We start from the raw sequence: 22,723 nt of genomic DNA, 5'->3' as shown, positions 1-22,723 counted from the left end.
GTGGAGGAAGACCCAAGGTGTCCATCTGTGCATTATTTCATCACAAGTGGGCACCTTGGTAGAACAACCGACCTTCCGTAAGCCAGCTGGATGGTTTCCTCACATGAAAAATTCAACGCCCGGAGGTTTTGCATTGAATACTCCTGAATGGTTTGGTGTAAGGGAAATAAAATCATAAAATTTGATGAATCAAAGGCAATAACTCTGCATGAAATCATCAAACTGGAAAATGCTGGTACATAACAAAGCTTGGCATTTTGATCGTGCTTGTGGAGTTTGGTGCAAATCTATCTGTAGCTGCATGGACAAACTTTGTTACTAAAGGACAAATGGACAACACTAAAATCAATATATCTCCCATATGTGGGAGACATAAATAATATTCCAACATGGTTTCATGATTCTAGGGCAAATCTTGTTGTTGTTGTTTTTAAGATCTATGCAATACAAACTTTTAGGCACTTCATGTGTATTTTTAACTGACAGAAGGACGCAGCCTATTCCTATGTCCCCCTTGTAATCTTATAATGAGGCGGATGAACAGCAAGCTGTTTCTCAAACACCAAGTACACAATTTTGTTAGCAATTAGAAGTATCTCTTCCTTGAATGGAGGCTTGACATATAAAATACCTAGTCATGTGCTCAGTACTGTACAGTAACTTCCAAAAAACCTCTACCAAAAATTTCCTCCTACATATATAAAAAATATATTAGTTTGTAGATATAAAAGTATATACACACATGCTATCAGTTATCATAATATGGATAAGAGTGACATACTGGCTGACAAAATTTTCTATAAATGTACTAATTGTATTGTGAAGACTTTTTTAATATATATGCAGCTGACATATCAGTTTACAACTAAAACATTTCACCAAAAAATTATAAAAACCATCCTACAAATTAATATCATGAACCATGAAATATAATGTTTCTTCTTTCTCTAACCAAAGCAAACAAAAGCACAAAAGTCTATAGACTCCTGTAACTGTTTCCATAGGAAATCAATACTCATCAACTCAGTTACCTTAAAAGTATTTCTAATAGAAATGCAGTTATTAGTGTTTAAGACAAACACCTTCCTGACAAAAACATCCAGCTGAAATATAAGTAAGTGACTGTACAGTATTTGTTGATACTGCAGTACAACAACAGTTGTCATTTGATTATGAAGGCTTGTTAGGAAAATGGATTTTCTATCTAAGAATATATACACTGTAAAAATTTATGTACAAGTTATTGGACCTGATGCTTTCCTCTTGTTCAACTATACCCACTATCTGTGTATAGTTTCAATTAAGTATTTGCATTAGGTAGTGAGACATATTATTTCCATGCAAAAGGGGCACCATGTGTCATATTATGTTGGTAGTAATTTGAAACAACTATTTTAAGTTAAAATCATTTCTAAAAATATAACAATTTATTTCTGATGTCATAATAAACAAGAGGGTCATGATGACCCTATAAACCTGGCCTAGGAATCATCCAAATAAACATTCTGACCAAGTTTCATGAAGACAGAGTAAAACATGTGGCCTCTACAATGTTAACAAGAGCTCCGCCAAGCGGGGCAATATACGCCCCAAGAGTTACATCATAGGATGGGAGCAAAATTTAAAGAACTTGACTGTTGTAGCCCAAAGGATTGGCACAACAAAAGGAAAACTTCAAAAAACCAATCTAAGTCCACAAAAAAAAATATTCAAAGTCCACAAAAAAAAAACAAACCCTTATCAGGTACAGATATGTAAAAATACACCTAAAAATTGGAGGTACCATCCATGTTGTACCACAGAAAAGTGGTCTCGGTTTTTTCCCTATGGCTAATAATAAACAAGAGCTGTCTCCATAGGATGACACATGCCCCCGATGGCACTTTGAATGAGTAGTTATGGCCGATGTTAGAGTTTAGGACCTTTGACTACAGAGCTGGGTCTTGCGTGCGACACATCGTCTTACTGTGTCACACATTCATGCATAGTTATTTTAAAATCCATGCATGAATGACAAAGATATGGACCGGACACGCCCATCAATGCACTATCCTTTAAAGTCTAAGTGTGACCTTGACCTTTGAGCTACGGACCTGGGTCTTGCGCGCGACACGTCGTCTTACTGTGGTACACATTCATGCCAAGTTATTTGAAAATCCATCCATCGATGACAAAGATATGGGCCGGACACGCACATCAATGCACTATCCTTTAACGTCTAAGTGTGACCTTGACCTTTGAGCTATGGACCTGGGTCTTGCAGGCGACACGTCGTCTTACTGTGGTACACATTCATGCCAAGTTATTTGAAAATCCATCCATCGATGACAAAGATATGGACCGGACACGCCCATCAATGCACTATCATTTAAAGCCTAAGTGTGACCTTGACCTTTGAGCTACGGACCTGGGTCTTGCGCGCGACACGTGGTCTTACTGTGGTACACATTCATGCCAAGATATTTGAAAATCCATCCATCGATGACAAAGATATGGACCGGACACGCCCATCAATGCACTATCCTTTAATGTCTAAGTGTGACCTTGACCTTTGAGCTACGGAACTGGGTCTTGCGAGCGACACGTCGTCTTACTGTGGTACACATTCATGCCAAGTTATTTGAAAATCCATCCATCGATGACAAAGATATGGACCGGACACGCCCATCAATGCACTATCCTTTAATGTCTAAGTGTGACCTTGACCTTTGAGCTACGGACCTGGGTCTTGCACGCAACACGTCGTCTCACTGTGGTACACATTCATGGAAAGTTATTTGAAAATCCATCCATCGATGACAAAGATATGGACCGGACACGAAAATTGCGGACAGACTGACAGACCAACAGACCGACAGACAGACAGACGGTTCATAAACTATATGCCTCCCTTCGGGGGCATAAAAAGTTTCAAAATAAGCTATTTATAGTAACATAAAAGGGAAGTAATTCAAAAAAAATTATTGTAAGTGAACAAAAAAGAGATCTGCCAAATAAAAACAAGAGCACTGCAATGCAAAGCAATATACACAAAGCAAAGTCATATATGACCTTTGACCCTTAAGTGTGACCTTGACCTTGAAGCAAGTCATCCGGAACATGTGCTCTGCATGTCGTCTCAGTGTGGTGAACATTTCTGCCAAGTTTCTTTGAAACCCTTCCAACAGTTCAAGAGTGACAGAGCGGACACAAAACAAACTGATATGACTTTTGACCCCTAAGTGTGACCTTGACCTTGAAGCAAGTCATCCGGAACATGCGCTCTGCAGGTCGTCCTGGTGTGGTGTACAATTGTGTCAAGTTTCTCTGAAATCCTTCCAGGGGTTCAAGAGTTACAGAGCGGACACAAAACAAACTGATATGACCTTTGACTCCTAAGTGTGACCTTGACCTTGAAGCAAGACATCCAAAACATGCGCTCTGCATGTCGTCTCAGTGTGGTGAACATTTGTGTCAAGTTTCCTTGAAATCCTTCAAGGGGTTCAAGAGGTACAGAGCAGACACGAAATTGCTAACGGACGGACGGACAGACGGACACCTGCGTCATAACATAATACATCCCTTCAATATAACAAGCTTTTCCTTTGATATGTGACCTAGTTTTTGAACTCACATGACCCAGTTTCAAACTTGGCATATAAATCATCAAGATAAACATTCTGACAAAGCTTCATGAAGATAGGGTTATAATAAATATGACCTCTAGAGTGTTAACAAGCTTTTCCTATGATTTGAGCGGGTGACCTAGTTTTTTACCCCACATGACCAAGTTTCAAACTCAGTCTAGGAATCATCAAGATAAACATTCTGACCAAGTTTCGTGAAGATAGGGTCCTATATGTAGCTTATACAGTGATAACAGGCTTTTCCTTTGATTTGACATGGTGACCTAGTTTTTGTCCCATATGACCCGTTTTGAACTAGGCCTAGGAACCATCAAAATAAACATTCTGAATAAAATTTCTTGAAGATAGGGTCATAATCTGGCCTCTAGGGTGTCAACAAGCTTTTCCTTTGATTTGACATGGTGACCTAGTTTTTGATTCCATATGACACAATTTCAAGCTTGGCCTAGAGATCATCGAGAAAAACATTCTGTGCCAGCTTGTATCAAATCAAAGCATAAATGAAACCTCTATTTGGCTAAAAGGGCCAAAATAGAAAATTCTGCCCCTTTCAGGGGCAGTAACTCTAAAATCCATGATGGAATCCAGCTGGTTTTTAAAAGGAACCGAGATCTAATTGTGACTTAGGTTTTGTGTAAATATGATTAAAATCTAATGTAAAATGTCACTTCTATCATGTTTATAAGGTAAAAATTACCAAATTTTGGCTTTTTCAGGGGTCAATCAGGGGCCGTAACTCAGTAACCTTTGATTAGATCTATTATCATTGTTAAAGATATTCTGCAAATTTGTATCAAGTATGAAGTCTTATGGCTGCAAAAGCCAAAATTGCAAATACTCTGGAACCCATGATGGGATCTGGCCAATTTTGAAAGGAAGCGAGATATTATGCCGATATAAGTTGTGTGCAAGTTTTATTAAAACTGATTGCAAAAACGTGGTCTCTATCGTCTTCACAAGAAATTGTAGACGGACAGACAATGGATGAAGGGCAACCACAAAAGCTCAACTTGCAACTACGTGACAGGTAAGTCAAACCTACTGGTCATCAATCCTGCGAAACAATACATTTTGCTCAAACAACTAACATCATACTTTCTTTTTACTTAAAAAATATTTATCAAACACAAGCAATAAAGAGATTTCATCCATAATATCATGCAAAACTAGAAAATGCTTTTGTAAACAAGAGGACCATGATGGTCCTGAATCGCTCACCTGTCCCAACATGACCCAGTTTTGAACTGAGTATGACATCGTTTTTTTTCTATTATTTGACATAGTGACCTAGTTTTTGAGCTCATGTGACCCAGTTTTGAATCTGACCTAGATATCATCAAGATGAACATTCAGACCACCTTTCATACAGATCCCATGAAAAATATGGCCTCTAGAGAGGTCACAAGGTTTTTTCATTATTTGACCTACTGACCTAGTTATTGATGGCACGTGACCCAGTTTCAAACTTGACCTAGATATCATCAAGATGAACATTCTGACCAATTTTCATGAAGATCCACTCAAAAGTATGGCCTCTAGAGAGGTCAAAAGCTTTTTCTATTTTTAGACCTAATGACCTAGTTTTTGACCGCAGCTGACCCAGTTTCGAAATTGATCTAGATATCATCAAGAGGAACATTCAGACCAACTTTCATACAGATCCCATGAAAAATATGGCCTCTAGAGAGGTCACAAGGTTTTTTCATTATTTGACCTACTGACCTAGTTATTGATGGCACGTGACCAAGTTTAAAACCTGACCTAGACATCATCAAGATGAACATTCTGACCAATTTTCATGAAGATCCATTCAAAAGTATGGCCTCTAGAGAGGTCACAAGGTTTTTCTATTATTTGACCTACTGACCTAGTTTTTGAAGGCACGTGACCCAGTTTTGAACTTGACCTAGATATCATCAAGATGAACATTCTGACCAATTTTCATGAAGATCATGTGAAAAATATGGCCTCTAGAGAGGTCACAAGGTTTTTCTATTTTTAGACCTACTGACCTAGTTTTTGACCGCATGTGACCCAGTTTCGAATCTGACCTAGATAACATCAAGATGAACATTCTGACCAACTTTCATAAAGATCCCATGAAAAATATGGCTTCTAGAGAGGTCACAAGGTTTTTTTATTATTTGACCTACTGACCTAGTTATTGATGGCACATGACCCAGTTTCAAACTTGACCTAGATATCATCAAGGTGAACATTCTGACCAATTTTCATGAAGATCCATTCAAAAGTATGTCCTCTACAGAGGTCACAAGGTTTTTCTATTTTTAGACCTAATGACCTAATTTTTGCCCGCAGCTGACCCAGTTTCGAACTTGACCTAGATATCATCAAGATGAATATTCAGACCAACTTTCATACAGATCCCATGAAAATTATGGCCTCTAGAGAGGTCACAAGGTTTTTCTATTATTTGACCTACTGACCTAGTTTTTGAAGGCACGTGACCCAGTTTCGAACCTGACCTAGATATCATCAAGATGAACATTCTGACCAATTTTCATGAAGATCATGTGAAAAATATGGCCTCTAGAGAGGTCACAAGGTTTTTCTATTTTTAGACCTACTGACCTAGTTTTTGACCGCACGTGACCCAGTTTCGAACTTGACCTAGATATCATCAAGATGAACATTCTGACCAACTTTCATAAAGATCCCATGAAAAATGTGACCTCTAGAGAGGTCACAAGCAAAAGTTTACGCACGGACGGACGACGGACGACGGACGCTGCACGATCACAAAAGCTCACACTGTCACTTTGTGACATGTGAGCTAAAAAGCGCATGTCTCCCCAAATGCAAAGTCCTATAGGCAAGAAGTCAATAGGGGTCAGGAGCGAAAGTCAAAGAGACACTGATGGTTGGCTGCAATAGGGATCATCTACTTGGCATGTCCAGTCATCCCGCTAAATTTCAACACTCTTGGCCTAGTGGTTCTCAAGTCACTGTTCAGGCTCCTGTGACCTTGACCTTTGATCAAGTGACCTCAAAATATATAGGGGTCATCTACTCTGCATGTCCAATCATCCTATAAAGTTTCAACATTGTAGGTCAAGTGGTTCTCAAGTTATTTCCAAAAAATGATTTTACATGAACATGCCACTGTGACTTTGACCTTTAATAGACTGACCCCAAAATCAATAGGGGTCATCTACTTTGCATGTTCAATCATCCTATGAAGTTTCAACATTCTGGGTCAAGTGGTTCTCAAGTTATTGATCGGAACTGGTTATCAATGTTCAGGCCCCTGTGACCTTGACCTTTAACTGAGTGACCCCAAAACCAATAGCGGTCATTTACTCTGCATGAACAATCATCCTATGAAGTTTCAACATTCTGGGTCGAGAGGTTCTCAAGTTATTGATTGGAAATTGTTTTCCATGTTCAGGCCCCTGTGGCCTTGACCTTTAACAGAGTGAACCTAAAATTGTTAGGGGTCATCTACTCTGCATGATCAATCATCATATGAAGTTTCATCATTCTGGGTCAAGTTGTTCTCAAGTTACTGACCGGAAATGGTTTTCAATGTTCAGGCCCCTGTGACCTTGACCTTTGATGGAGTGACCCCAAAATCAATAGGGGTCATCTACTCTTCATGACCAATCATCCTATGAAGTTTCAACAATCGGGGTCAAGTGGTTCTCTAGTTATTGATCAGAAATGGTTTTCAATGTTCAGGCCCCTGTGACCTTGACCTTTGAAGGAGTGACCCCAAAATCAATAGGGGTCATCTACTCTTCATGACCAATCATCCTATGAAGTTTCAACATTCTGGGTCAAGTGGTTCTCTAGTTATTGATCGGAAATGGTTTTCAATGTTCAGGCCCCTGTGACCTTGACCTTTGACGGAGTGACCCCAAAATCAATAGGGGTCATCTACTCTTCATGACCAATCATCCTATGAAGTTTCAACAATCGGGGTCAAGTGGTTCTCTAGTTATTGATCGGAAATGGTTTTCAATGTTCAGGCCCCTGTGACCTTGACCTTTGACAGAGTGACCCCAAAAACAATAGGGGTCGTCTACTCCAGCAGCCCTACAACCCTATGAAGTTTGAAGGTTCTAGGTCAAATGGTTCTCCAGTTATTGCTCGGAAATGGAAGTAGTGCCGTGGACTGGACGGGACGGGTGGCAAAAACCTGAGGAAGTCTGGCAGCAGTAGCGAAAGGTGAAACAACGCGGAGGCAAAAACAATATGTCTCCTGGGGGAGACATAATTATATAATTACAAGCAGAATTAGATAAAACATCTTCAAACAAAGCATAAAACAGACTTCCATAGCAATGCCTCACAACAACCATGTAACAACGAATACCTGAACACCCGTTCCTCTCCGTCTCCCTGTTGCTGCTAGCTGTTACCATAGTAACAAAGACATATAAGTAAAAAACATATAATCAAAGTATGTTTATATATCACATTGTATTTATGCACTGAAAATAAATAAGCAAAAGTCTGAAGGACCTGTGTGTCTGCATAGTAACTGGCTGATGCAGTAATGGGAGTTGTGGTAATTACTGCAGTAGAATAAAGTATGTTAAGGTACCGGGGCGAGTGAAGGTTTGGGGGCGATACAGGATACTGGATAACAGCTTTTACCATACATTTAACATGCAACTTTTTTTTAACAAAAGGGTCATGATGATCCTGGATCGCTCACCTGAGTAATATGAGCTACATGTTTCAAATGTCAAACTGATGATAAAATATTAAGAAAGTCTGTAGGTAACATCCATGGTCAATGAAATTCAGTCTTACAATTTGTGTGCAAAACTGTGTATGTCATCAAAATTTCAAAGCTGTATCTTAAAAAACAAGAAAGTAGGTCAGTAGGTCAAGGTCACAGTCAAGTGACATCATATCACTTGGGATCATCAGGTAATTATAATTAAACAGTCTTGGAAATAGGATCAGATGATTTTTTAAGAATTTTTCCTATATAACTCACATAATAACTAAGTGACCCCAGGGCGGGGCCTCTTTTAACCCCTGGGGTATAATTTGAAAAATTTTGGTAGAGGACTACTAGACAATGCATCATACCAAATATCAAAAGCCTAGGTCGTATGGTTTCAGACAAGAAGATTTTAAAGCTTTTTCCTATAAAAGTCTATATAAAACTTTGGACCCCAAGGGCAGGGCCTCTTTTCACCCAAGGGGTACAATTTGAACAATTTTGATTGAGGACCATAAGACAATGCTACAAACTAAATATCAAAGGCCTAAGAGTTGTGGTTTCAGACAAGAAGAGTTTTAAACTTTTTTTCCTATATAAGTCTATGTAAAACTTGGGACCCCCGGGGCAGGGCCATATTTGACCCTAGGGGGATAATTTGAATAATCTTGGTAGAGGACCACTAGATGGTGCTACATACTAATATCAAAGCCCTAGGCCATGTGGTTTTGTACAAGAAGATTTTCAAAGTTTTCCCTATATAAGTCTATATAAATCATGTGACCCCCGGGGCGGGGCCATATTTGACCCTAGGGGGATAATTTGAACAATCTAGGTAGAGGACTACTAGATGATGCTACATACTAAATATCAAAACCCTAGGCCATGTGATTTTGTACAAAAAGATTTTCCCTATATAAGTCTATATAAACCATGTGACCCCCAGGGCAGGGCCATATTTGACCCTAGGGGGATAATTTGAACAATTTTGGTAGAGGACCACTAGATGATGCTACATACCAGATATCAAAGACCTAGGCCCTGTGGTTTTGGACAAGAAGATTTTTAAAGTGTTTCCTTTCGGTTGCCATGGCAACCAGAGTTCTGCATGGAATTCAATTCTTTGAACAATTTTGAAAGGGTGCCACCCAAAGATCATTCCTGTGAAGTTTGGTGTAATTCTACCCTGAGGTTTTCAAGAAGAAGATTTTTTTAGAAATTGTTGACGGACGACGCGCGACGGACATCAAGCGCTCACAATAGCTGGTCCAGTACAGAAATCATATCTGATAGTCATTAGAAATGCTGATTTCAACACTAGTTCCTTAAGAGTGCTTAGGAATACATGACTGATGTTTCCTGGTACTACAAAGTAGCCAGCCATCTCCCTCCTGAGCTAAGCTGGCCGACTACTTTGAAATTGGGCTTGTTTTGTGACAAGATTTTTTTTGTATCAATTACATGCATATAGGAAATACTGTATACAAATGGCATTCATTTTCAAAGGGAGACTAACTTTTTCCGAATATTTTAAGTATCAGTCGCTGTTCGCTATTCAGTCAGCAAATTTCCAGTGAACAACCCTTTGAATAAGAAGTGATACTGCCCAAATTAAATGATGGACCAGTCAATTTAGAAATTGAGCAGTGTAAATGTTAAGAAAGGGCCATAATTATTTATAGCCATTTTCACATAAAGTTCATTCATTTGTGAAACTTTCAAAACTGTTAAAGGGCCATAACAATGGTAAAACAAGAGGGTCATGTTGACCCTGGATCGCTCACCTGAGTAATATGAGCTACATGTTTCAAATGTCAAACTGATGATTTTTAGAAATTTTTTGGAAGATTTTCCGATGTACAATCAAGGAACCCCTGAGGCGGGAACAATTTAACCCCGGGGGTCATGATTTGAACAAAGTTTGTAGAAGTCTACTAGGCAATGTAAAATATCAAATATCTAAGATCTAAGCCTTCTGGTTTATTTTTAGCAAATTTATGAAGATTTCCCCTTCGTACAATCAAGTAACCCCTGGGGCTGGGTCAATTTGACCCTAGGGGGTCAAGATTTGAACAAAATTTGTAGAGGTCCACTAGGCAATGCTACATGTCAAATATCTAAGCTCTAGGCCTTCTGGTTTATTTTTAGAAAATTTTGAAGATTTTTCTATGTACAATCAAGTAACCCCCCAGGGTCATGATTTGAACAAATTTTGTAGAAGTCTACTAGGCAATGCTACATGTCAAATATCTAAGATCTAGGCCTTCTTGTTTATTTTCAGAAAATTTTTTAAGATTTTCCTATGTAAAATCAAGTGATCCCTGGGGCAGGGTCATGATTTGAACAAATTTTGTAGAGGTCCACTAGGCAATGCTGCATGTCAAATATCTAAGCTCTAGGCCTTCCCCGTTTATTTTTAGAAAATGTTTGAAGATTTTCCTATGTAAAATCAAGTGAACCCTGGGGAGGGGTCAATTTTGACCCCGGGGGTCATGATTGAACATATTTTGTAGAGGCCCACTAGGCAATGCTACATGCCAAATATCTAAGCTCTAGGCCTTCTGGTTTATTTTTAGAAAATTTTGAAGATTTTTCTATATACAATCAAGTAACCCAATGGGGCAGGGTCAATTTCACCCCGGGGGTCATGATTTGAACAAATTTTGTAGAAGTCTACTAGGCAATGCTACAAGTCAAATATCTAAGATCTAGGCCTTCTGGTTTATTTTTAGAAAATTTTGAAGATTTTTCTATGTACAATCAAGTAACCCCATGGAGCGGGGTCATGATTTGAACAAATTTTGTAAAAGTCTACTAGGCAATGCTACATGTCAAATATCTCTAGGACTTCTGGTTTATTTTTAGAAATTTTTTAAAGATTTTCTTATGTAAAATCAAGTGACCCCTGGGGTGTGGTCATCAATGTTGGCAAAAAGCCGGTCAATATGAGTATTGACCGGGCCTGCGGTTAATACTGGTTAAAACCGGTCAATACTGGTCAATACTGGTCGATTCAATATGATGGTCACTCTTGGGTGGTCAATACTGGTTTTTCAACACTTTTACATAATGTACGTTTACATATTAGCACAGGCTGTAATAGTAATTTAAAAATAATAAAGCAGTTTGAATAATATAAAATTTTGTTCATTACAAAGTATAGTGGTCAATACTGGTCGACTCAGTTTTGGGCCTTGGCAATGTGTCCTGGTCAGGCTCAATTTTGCATAATATACTTAGACTGGTCAATGGTCAATACTAGTGTATTCAATGCTTTTATCTTCTCACAGTAGTCTTTATTTTAAATAAATTGAAGATTTTATTACTATAAATCACTCTCATTGAAATGGAGAGTACTGGTCAATTCAAATTTTGGTCATACACAATATCCCTGATCAATACATATAAGTGGTTAATACTGGTCAGTTGAATACTTTGATTGCAAAACTTATTTTATTCTAAATAAAGTTACCATGTTCAAGCATCTCAATGATTCAGTGGGATTATAGATTATGACAGCTAATAAGTGACTAGATAGACAGGCCTGCAACATACAATCTATCGTACTGGTCATGATTTGAACAAATTTTGTAGAGGTCCACTAGGCAATGCTACATGTGAAATATCTAAGCTCTAGGCCTTCTGGTTTATTTTTAGAAATTTTTTGAAGATTTTCCTAAGTAAATAAAAATCAAGTGAACCCTGGGGTGGGGTCAATTTTGACCCCAGGGTCATGATTTGAACAAAGTTTGTAGAGGTCCACTAGGCAATGCTACATGTCAAATATCTAAGCTCTAGGCCTTCTGGTTTATTTTTAGAAATTTTTTGAAGATTTTCCTATGTAAATAAAAATCAAGTGAACCCTGGGGTGGGGTCAATTTTGACCAAGGAGGTCATGATTTGAACATATTTTGTAGAGGTCCACTAGGCAATGCTACATGTGAAATATCTAAGCTCTAGGCCTTCTTGTTTATTTTTAGAAATTTTTTGAAGATTTTCCTATGTAAAATCAAGTGACCCCTGGGGCGGGGTCAATTTTGACCCCGGGGTCATGATTTGGACAACTTTAGTAGAGGTCCACTAGGCAATGCTACATGTCAAATATCTAAGCTCTAGGGCTTCTGGTTTTTGAGAAGAAGATTTTTGAAGATTTTCCTATGTAAAATCAAGTGACCCCTGGGGCGGGGTCAATTTTGACCCCGGGGTCATGATTTGAACAAATTTGGTAGAGGTCCACTAGGCAATGCTTCACACCAAATATCTAAGCTCTAGGCCGAAGATTTTTGAGAAGAAAATTTTTAAAGTTTTTCCTTCCCGTTGCCATGGCAACCAGAGTTCTGCATGGAATTCAATTCTTTGAATAATTTTTGTAGAGCTTCACCCAAGGAACATTCCTGTGAAGTTTGGATGAAATTGGCCTAGCAGTTTATGAGAAGATGTCGTTTAAAGTAAAAGTTTACTGACGCCGGACGGTGAGTGATCAGAATAGCTCACCCTGAGCCTTTGGCTCTGGTGAGCTAAAAATCACAGCAAAAGTTCCTTCCTTAATGGTCATCTACACACAAAGCTTGTTTATCTGTGAAAGTTTGAAGCAAATCAGGCTAGAAGTGTGAAAGGAATTGCACACACAAGATGTTTCTCTATATTCTAAATAACAAAACTATTGAATGGCCATAACTGCAGTAAAAACTAGAACTGTCACAGGAGTGACTCATACCCCCACCATACGGTCTTGTCACAGAAGAATGGCAACCATAAGGAATCTTAAAAATACTTTGGAGTACTTCATCCTGGGCTTCCACATATAAGTAATACTAGTATAATACTAGTATAGTAATACTAGTAAATATATTAAATCTCTAATATTAGAGATACACTAAAAGTGAATACAAAAAAGTGTCTTACCGACCCATGTTACCACGGAAAAATGTTTTTACTTTTTACATAGGACTTATAATAAAAAAGTTAGAAAAATACCTAAAATATTGAAAATCTAAAAATAGGATTTCTAAAAATAGACTAATTCCTGGAATTTAAGGGAAAGTAACTCAGTACAAAGGTTAAAAAAAAGTTACATCCCTTTGGCTCTAAGCCAATCAGAATTAGATATAGTGAAAATACATCAAAATTAACCTTAAATTCTAAGTAAAAGGGGACACAATTCAAGAGAAATAGTGTCAGAGTTATGCACCTTGTGTCACATGATGTGGGTGATGAGGTGGAACATCTATTTTAAGTCTGAATCAAATCCATTCAGTAGTAATTGAGATATAGTGAAAATACATCAAAATTAACCTTAAATTCTAAGTAAAAAGGGGCATAATTCATGAAAAATTGGTGTCAGAGTTATGCACCTTATGTCACATGATGTGGGTGATGAGGTGGAACATCTATTTTAAGTTTGAATCAAATCCATTTTGTAATAATTGAGATATAGTGAAAATACATCAAAATTAACCTTAAATTCTAAGTAAAAGGGGACATTCATGAAAACTTGGTGTCAAGAGTTATGCACCTTGTGTCACATGATGTGGGTGATAAGGTGGAACATGTATTTTAAGTTTGAATCAAATCCATTTGGTAATAACTGAGATAATAGATTTCGGGACGCCACGGGACGGGACGCGACAAAACTGACTCCTATATACCCCCCTCAAACATGTTTGGTGGGGGTATAATTCTTTCTTGCATATCAAGCTTGTTCATCTGTTAAAGTCTGAAACAAATCAGGCTATTAGAGGGTAAGGAGTTGAACACACAAGATTTCATGACATACGGACTGATGGACGGAAAAAGCGGCTACTATATGCTACACCTTGGGCAGCGTAACAAATATCACCATTTTTAACTGCAACTAACATTTTTCTCTCATAAAAACAGCAAATGACAAAATACTTCTACTCCCCCACGAGTAGATCAACCCAAATCTTTAGACCAATATTTTCTGTACCTAGAAGTCTCTTTGTTAAAGATGCATACTGATTTATCGATATTAAAAGGCAAAATTACATATGAGCAAGTCTCAGAGTAGAAGAAATTGTAAACAATACTTACTGATAATATGATGTAAGAATCTCCCTTGTAAAACTGACCATACTGTGGCTTAGGCACTGCAACCACTTGCATTTTCTAAATAAAAGATACTCCAGTTAATAATTGGTACGGCTGAAAGAATTAATTTAAATAAGACTGTTGCTAAGCAATAAAAAGTCTTCTAAAAGAAGGGACATTAATTTTGTCAAATTTGCTGCCAAAAAACTAGAAATGTATCAATGGGACACAGATGCCCCCACTACATGACAAAGGACACAGATCAACTTTGGGAAAACAATATGTTGCTATTTAAAAACAAATGCGAACAAGAGATCACAGAGTGATCTTGGCGCCCACCATTGAGCCATTTTTGACTGTTCCAATTTCAAGACTAGCCCAAGGTCAAAATCAAGGTCAAATTTCATTTCGGTACACAACACTGTGCATGTGGTCCATGCATGTGGTCCATGCATGTGGTCCAAATTTGAAAGCTGTAGCTTGAGAAATGTGGAAGTAGGTCACAAGATCAATTTCAAGGTCAAAGTTCATTTCAGTATACAAAACTCAAATCTGGAGGCTGCAGCTTGAGAAATGTGAATGTAGGTACTAGGTGAAAATAAATGTCAAATTTCAATTCAGAACACAAAAATAGGCATGTGGTCCAAATTTGAAGCCTGTAGCTTCAGAAATGTGAAAGTAGGTCACTAGGTCATTCTCAAGATCAAAGTTCATTTCGGTACACAAAACTATGCATGTGCATCAAGTTTGAAGGCGGTAGTTTGAGAAATTTGAAAGTAGGTCACTAGGTTAATGTCAAGGTCAAAGTTTTTTCGGTACACAAAACTATGCATGTGGTCAAAATTTGAAGGCTGTAGCTTGTGAAATGTGGAAGTAGGTCACTAGGTCAAAATCAAGGTCAAATTTCATTTCGGAACACAAAACTATGCATGTCTTAGTGTACCAAATTGTGGATAGCATGTCCGGTCAATCAAAAATGTCTAGAAAGTAGGTCACTAGGTCAAGTCAAGGTCAAAGTTTTTTTTCCGTACATGAAATTATGCATGTGGTCTAAATTTGACAGCTGTAGCTTGAGAAATGTGAAAGTAGGTCACTAGGTCAAAATCAATGTCAAATTTCATTTCAGAACACGGAACTATGCATATGGTCCAAATTTGATGCCTGTATCTTCAAAAATGTGAAAGTAGGTCACTAGGTCAATGTCAAGGTCAAAGTTTTTTCCAGTGAACAAAACTATGCATGTGGTCCAAATTTGAAGGCTGTAGCTACAGGATTGTGAAAGTAGGTCACTAAGTCAAAATCAAGGTCAACTCATGTCAAGGTTCATCTGGCCACTCAAAAAGATACATATGGTCAAAATTTGAATGTTGTAGTTATTGACAAGAAGATTTTAAAAGCTTTTTTTTGCTTTTCCCTATATAAGTCTATATGAACCATGTGACCCCCGGGGCGGGGCTATATTTAACCCTAGGGGGATAATTTGAACAAACTTGGTAGACAACCACTAGATGATGCTACATTCCAAATATCAAAGCCCTAGGCTTTGTGGTTTGGACAAGAAGATTTTCCCCATATAAGTCTATGTAAACAATACGACCCCCAGGGCGGGGCCATATTTGACCCTTGGGGGATAGTTTGAACATCTTAGTTGAAGACCAATAGATGATGTCACATACAAAATATCAAAGCCCTAGGCCCTGTGGTTTTGGACAAGAGGTTTTTCAAAGTTTTTCCCTATATAAGTCTATATAACCCATGTGACCCCGGGGCGGGGCCATATTTGACCCCAGGGAAATAATTTGAATCATCTTGGTAGAGGACCACTAGATGATGCTTCATACCAAATATCAAAGCCCTAGGCTCTGTGGTTTTGGAAAAGAAGATTTTCAAAGTTTTTCCCTATGTAAATCTATGTAAATTATAGAAATAAACAAAGGGCCATAACTCACTCATAAATTGTTGAACCAGTCTGATATTCAGGGGGACACAACTAGGGTACCAATACATCATTCTGACAAAGTTTGGTCAAAATCCCCCCAGTAGTTTCTGAGAAGATGTGATAACGAGAAATTGTTAACGGACGGACGGAAGGACGGACGGAATGACGGATGGACCACGGACGCAGAGTGATTTGGGCTAAAAATAACCATATATAATGTACATATAAACATATATGCTTTCTTGAGATTTTTAGATACCTGTCCATCACCGCATTTTAATGTTGCACAACTGCACATGCTGACCAACATTCCTGTAAACTTTGGTGACTCTAGGTCAAATACTTTTGGAGCTACTCGCGACACAACATTAAAATGACTAATTTTTAACTAAGTCAGGGGCCATAACTCTTAAATGACTGAATGAATCCGGACGCGAAACCCCAAGTGCACAACTGCACATGCTGACCAACATTCCTGTAAACTTTGGTGACTCTAGATCAAATACTTTTGGAGCTACGCGCGACACAACATTAAAATGACCAAATTTTACTAAGTCGAGGCCATAACTCCTACACAACTGAGTGAATCCAGACGCGAAACCCTAGGTGCACAACTACACATGCTGACCAACATTCCTGTCAAGTTTTGTGACTCTACATCAAATACTTTTGGAGCTAGGCGCGACACAACACTAAAAGGACCAATTTTTACAAAGTCAAGGGCCATAACTCCTACACGACTGAATGAATCTGGACGCGAAACCCCAGGTGCACAACTACACATGCTGACCAACATTCCTGTAAAGTTTTGTAACTCTACATCAAATACTTTTGGAGCTAGGCGCGACACAACATTCTCGGAAGGACAGACGGACAAGGGCAAATCTATATGCCCCCCCACCCCCCACAAAATGGGGGCATAAAAATATATTTTTTAGATTGAAATTAACTGAAGTACTAGTATCCTCTGAACAGCCATCTATAAGTCAGGGGTTCATGAAAAAATTCTTTATACTTTGAAAGTTAATAAAGGATTTATCTTTAAATTTGTGGCTACAAAATGGACAGATAGACGGATGACAGGTTGGATAAAGTGACAAACTAAAATGATCTGTACAGTCTATATACTGCTTTCTATTTAGGTCTGACGATACTGGAGTCTATACTGGAGTCTAAGACAAAGCTGAACTAATTGGAAGATTTATATACATGTACAAAGTTTGATGAACATTAATAAGGCTTTCATATTCATAACACTGCTTCCATTTAAGTAATAATACGAAAAACTTGGTCCTGCCTTACCATGCCATATCAAACATGTTACATACTTTGACAGGATGAAAACAATGACTTGATGTCTAACCTCTATAGTACTAGTTCTGACAAAATGGGGGCAGCTTTAAACCTCAAAGTATGACTTTTAATTAAGGCTCTGTATTTTGCACATGACAGATCATCATACTACATGGAGAATTACAAATTAACTCAATGTGGAGAACATTTGTGCCAGGTACTGTTAAAATTGGCCTTAGTGGATGGTTGAGTTTTGGATGGAACAAAAAACTGACCCTGTAAATATTAATATTATATTAACCTTTGACTTCCAAGTGGCAACTTGACCTTCAAGCAAGGGGTCTGGGCTTAGCAAAACAGACATTGTCTGATTATATGCAACATTTTTGCCAGGTATTATTAAAATCCCTTGATAGTAGTCCAGTTATAAAGGAAAAAACTGTTGACCTTTGCTCTCCAAATGACACCTAGATCTGTGAGAAAGGGATCAGGGTATTGCACATGACACATCATCTTGTTATGGGGAACATACCAACATTTCAAACACTTAAACAGTTATTTTGACAGCAGGAAACCTTAACTTGAACCACAGCAAGCTCTTTCTTCTAAACAAGATACCAACATTTCCAACATTTTTTTAAAAACAGCTTCCTTGAGAGGAGGAAACTATCTTGAACCATATCAAGGACTTACCTCTACACGCCATATCAAAAACTGTTGGGTGTTAGCTTTTATGTTTTTGAATGCCTGGTCTGTCATCCTGTCTTGTTTGTTGTATCACCCCTATTCTGAAAAACACAAGCAAGATTAGAGTCATAATTTGAAACTAAACAAGAGCTGTCCATAAGACAGCACGCTCCACTATTTGGCAATTTGACAGTAAAATCAGGGCCCGTTTTGCCATTAGCCATTGTAGTTAATTGCTTATACAATACAACTTTGGCTACAAATTTTTCAATTTGGCTACAAAAATTTGAAGGTTAATTTTGCAATTTTAAACACGTTTTTGTATGATTTCAAAAGGGTTTTTTTTATTTGGCTACAGCCAATTATTGGCCAGGGCAGGCCCTGAAAATGAATATATGTCTCAATCAAAGAGACCTCCACTTTAGAAGGAAGATACACCAAGGGGCATAATTCTGTCAAGAACACAAATTAGAGTTATTGAGACTGTTACCACACATGCAGATGATGATGGTAAATATATATTTTGAGTTTCAAGTCATTATCTTATATAGTATCAAAGTTATGTCCAGAAAACGAAGTTTGTCAAAAAATTTAAGTATGAAAGGGGAATAATTTGGTAAAAAATACAAATCAGAGTTATGGGGATTGTTACCACACATGCAGATGATGATGATAAAGATACATTTTAATTTTCAAGTCTTAATTTTATCTAATATTGTACTAAAGTTATATCCAGAAAGCGAAGACTGCCAAAAACTTTAAGTATGAAAGGGGCATAATTCTGTCCAAAATACATTTAGAGTTATGGGGATTTTAACCACACATGCAGATGATGATTATAAATAAACATTCTAAATTTCAAGTCATTATCTTTTCAAAGATATGTCTATAAATGAAGCTTTCAAAAAATTTTAACATGAAAATAAAATGTTTCAAGTACATGTATAACACCTTGGTGACCTTTACCTTGGGTATAATGGGCCCAGACCCTGCACATACATTTTTTTTAAGCTGGACAATGTTTACGTGAACTTACAGTAAGATATAAGAAATAGTAACAAAGATATGACAGAAAAACAAAGGTTGCTAAAAAACTTTCTTAAAAATAACCCAAGTATAACACCTTGGTGACCTTGACCTTCAGTATAATGGGCCCAGTCCCTGTACATATTTTGTTTGAATGCCGGACAATGTTTATGTGAAGTTACTTCTTTGTTGTAAAAATAGTCGACCATTTTTTAAATACTGTATGTACCCCCTTACAGCCAGCAGGTAACGTTTTTCAACAAATATGAATAATTTTAACAATCTTGGTAGTAGTTTTTATAAGGGCCATTTGTGTAAAATCATTTCAAAATAGGACCAGCTGTTTAGGAGATGTTGTTTGAAGATTTTTAGCTCTGGCGGCAACCAAGCATAACTGTCTGAACAACTTTGGTGGAGGACCTCCCAAGGACCACAGGCCAAATTTCATCAAAATCAATCCAGTAGTTGAGGAGATGTCATTTAAAACAAGGAATCGGTACAACCGAATGATGATCCCCAATGTACATGCTTGTCCCAATATGGGGAATGACGTATTAGAAACCAGAACAAGAGCTGTCGGAGGACAGCAACGCTCGACTATTCAACAGCCTTGTCAACTGAATGAATACATTAGTCGAAAAAGGGGCATAATTTTGTAAGAATGGGAAACAGGGTTATGGAACCTGCACAGTGCTTATCAGCACATGACAGTGAACAAGTGTGTGAAGTTTCAATCCTTTCCCATTAGTGGATATTGAAATACCAGCTTACATACAAAAACTTAACCAAAAACTGCTAAGTCGAAGAAAGGGCATAATTTTGAAAAAAACTAAAAGTAGAGTTATGGGACCTACACAGTGCATGTAAGCTCATGACAGTGAACAAGTGTGTGAAGTTTCAATTCCCATTAGTGGGTACTGAGATACCAGCTTACATACTAAACCTTAACCAAGAATTTCTAAGTCGAAAAAGGGGCATAATTTTGTAGAAAAGCACAATACAGTTATGAAACCTGTGCAATGTAGGTCAGTTTATCACAGTGAATAAGTGTGTGAAGTTTTAATCTATTCACATAAGTGGTTACTGAGATAGCAACTTACATACAAAACCTTATCCAAGAATTTCTATGTCGAAAAAGGGGCATAATTTTGTAAAAAAGCAAAATAGATTTATGGAACCTGTGCAATGTAGGTCAATTTATCACAGTGAATAAGTGTGTGAAGTTTCAATCCATTCCCGCAAGTGGTTACTGAGATACCAGCTTACATACAAAACCTTAACCAAATCGGGATGCGGACGCGGGCGCAGACGCGGACGCCGACACATGGGTGAGTCCAATAGCTCTACTATTCTTTGAATAGTCAAGCTAAAAATTGAGATAATAAAAAGAAGAAAATTGAATAAAGGGAGATAATTCAACAAGGAGCTGCATTCAATAAACGATTGATGCCCCCAGTGGCATCCTTGTCAATAGATTTTGCATCTAAGTCCAAAAGGTGGTCAAGGTAAAACTGGGGTCAGGTGATGTTTGAAGATAAGGAATGGTCACAGTTTACATCTGTATTAGTATCAATTCATTCTTGTAAGGGGTATTGATGCTAGACGCAACGGTCCCATTTGGTTAACCAAGAGAATTTGGCCCATATAAACCAACCTAAGTCCAAAATGAGGTCAAGGTCAAACTGAGGTCAGGTGATGTCTGAAGATGAGGAATGGTCACAGGTTACCTCTGCATTAGTATCAAGTCATTCTAGTAAGGGGTGTTGATGCTAGACGAAACGGTCCCATTTATATAACCTCGTATGGACGGACGGACGAACAGACAGGACAATCACTATATGCCTCCGCATCAGTAGATGCTGGGGGCATAAAAACTAGGTAAGGTAGAGTTATGGTTCTTTTACATTGCACTTCCCATCAATGACCTCTATCATTCTGTGAAGTTTCAATGAAATGCCATAAATACTTTTCAAGTAATGCTCCGGACAAACCTTATTTTGTATAATAAAGGGAGTTAATTCAAAAACTAGGTAGTGTAGGGCTATGGTTCTATGACATTGCACTTCCAGTCAATGGCCTCTATCATTTTGTAAAGTTTCAATGAAATGCCATAAATACTTTCAAGTAATGCTCCGGACAAGCCTTATTTTGTACAATAAAGGGAGATAATTCACAAACTAGGTAAGGTAGAGTTATGATTCTTTGACAATGCACTTTGTCTCAATGGCCTCTATAATTATTTGAAGTTTCAATCAAATGCCATTAATACTTTTCAAGTAATACCCTGGACAAGTGTGATGGACGGACGGAAGGATGGACACAGCAGCCACTACATGCTCGCCCTTTGGGGAGCATAAAAATTGTTGACAACATATTGGCGCTTGCATGGATGCATGACAGACACAGCATGATCACAATGGCTCACCATGAGCACTTTGTGCTCATTCTGTTTTTGTTAGGTTTAACGTCCCACTGACACAATGACAGGACATAATTTAAACTTTTCAGCTTGATGGTGGAGGAAGACTCCAAGTGCCCCTCCGTGCATTATTTCATCACAGGTGGGCACCTGGCAACTTTCTGTAAGCCAGACAGATGGCTTCCTCACACGAAAAGTCATTGCCCTTAGTAGGCTCGAACAATCATAAATGAGTGGCAAGTCATTGGATGTCAATCACTCGGCTACAGAGGCCAGCATTTCGTGCTGAGCTGAGCTAAAAAAGACAGGTAGCTTAAGGTCCTTGTAACTGCACTTCCTCAAAATGTCCTTTATCATTCTGTAAAATTTGCAGACATTCCCCTCAGTACCCTGGACGAGAGCATTCAATAAAGGGAGGTAACTTTACAGGAGACAGCTTGCTCAACTATTTCAATGCTGGATAATGAAATTGGACAATTCTGAGAAAGTTGGAGATGCCACTGGAGTGTTTAATGTGAATGAAGATATTGTACAATTTAAAATGTATTTAGTAACAGAGATAGAGGTCAAATGAATCGAAACAATAACTAAGTATAAAAGGGCGATAATTCATGGAAGCTTTCTGCTAAGTGTAATATCAACATGTGTAACAACCATTTTAAGCTAGAAAAAAATATATTTAGTAATAAATGAGATAGAACAAAAGTGAATCTAAGCACAAACAGGAAATTATAAGTAAAGTAACACATAACTCATAACATATTGCTGCCTGATTTACAGACCTTGTGTCACATGATAGGGGTGATGATGTGAAACAACCACTTTAAGTTAGAATCAATCCATCAAGTAATAACAAAGATATGGTGAAAAGACATAAGAACTCAACTGAAATTCTAAGGAACCGCAGATGCCTATGTGGCAACTTATTACAAGAGAATGAAATAGGTATCTGCATGCAATTTCATGAGGATCCTGTATGATTGCTT

At 37.9% G+C, this 22,723-nt stretch overlaps 1 protein-coding gene across 3 annotated transcripts in view; it reads right to left on the bottom strand.

Annotated features, from left to right (window-relative positions):
- The window catches only part of LOC123538397 (villin-1-like), a 155,475-nt gene that overhangs the window by 106,938 nt on the left and 25,814 nt on the right, over window positions 1-22,723 (bottom strand). For 2 of the 3 annotated variants that reach the window (XM_045322475.2, XM_053529572.1), the window contains exons 2-4: window positions 18,299-18,393; window positions 14,377-14,451; window positions 7,963-8,001 (exon numbers count right to left, since the gene is read on the bottom strand). In XM_045322475.2, the coding sequence (XP_045178410.2) occupies window positions 7,963-8,001; window positions 14,377-14,451; window positions 18,299-18,364 (180 nt within the window). In that variant the 5' untranslated portion in view covers window positions 18,365-18,393. The remainder of the gene's footprint in view (window positions 1-7,962; window positions 8,002-14,376; window positions 14,452-18,298; window positions 18,394-22,723) is intronic. The other variant, XM_045322476.2, reaches the window with a different exon arrangement.

The sequence above is a fragment of the Mercenaria mercenaria genome, chromosome 18, assembly GCF_021730395.1.
Source record: "Mercenaria mercenaria strain notata chromosome 18, MADL_Memer_1, whole genome shotgun sequence".
Taxonomy (NCBI): domain Eukaryota; kingdom Metazoa; phylum Mollusca; class Bivalvia; order Venerida; family Veneridae; genus Mercenaria; species Mercenaria mercenaria.
The sequence above is the reverse complement of the archived record's forward strand: the minus strand, read 5'-3'. Positions and strand labels throughout refer to the sequence as shown.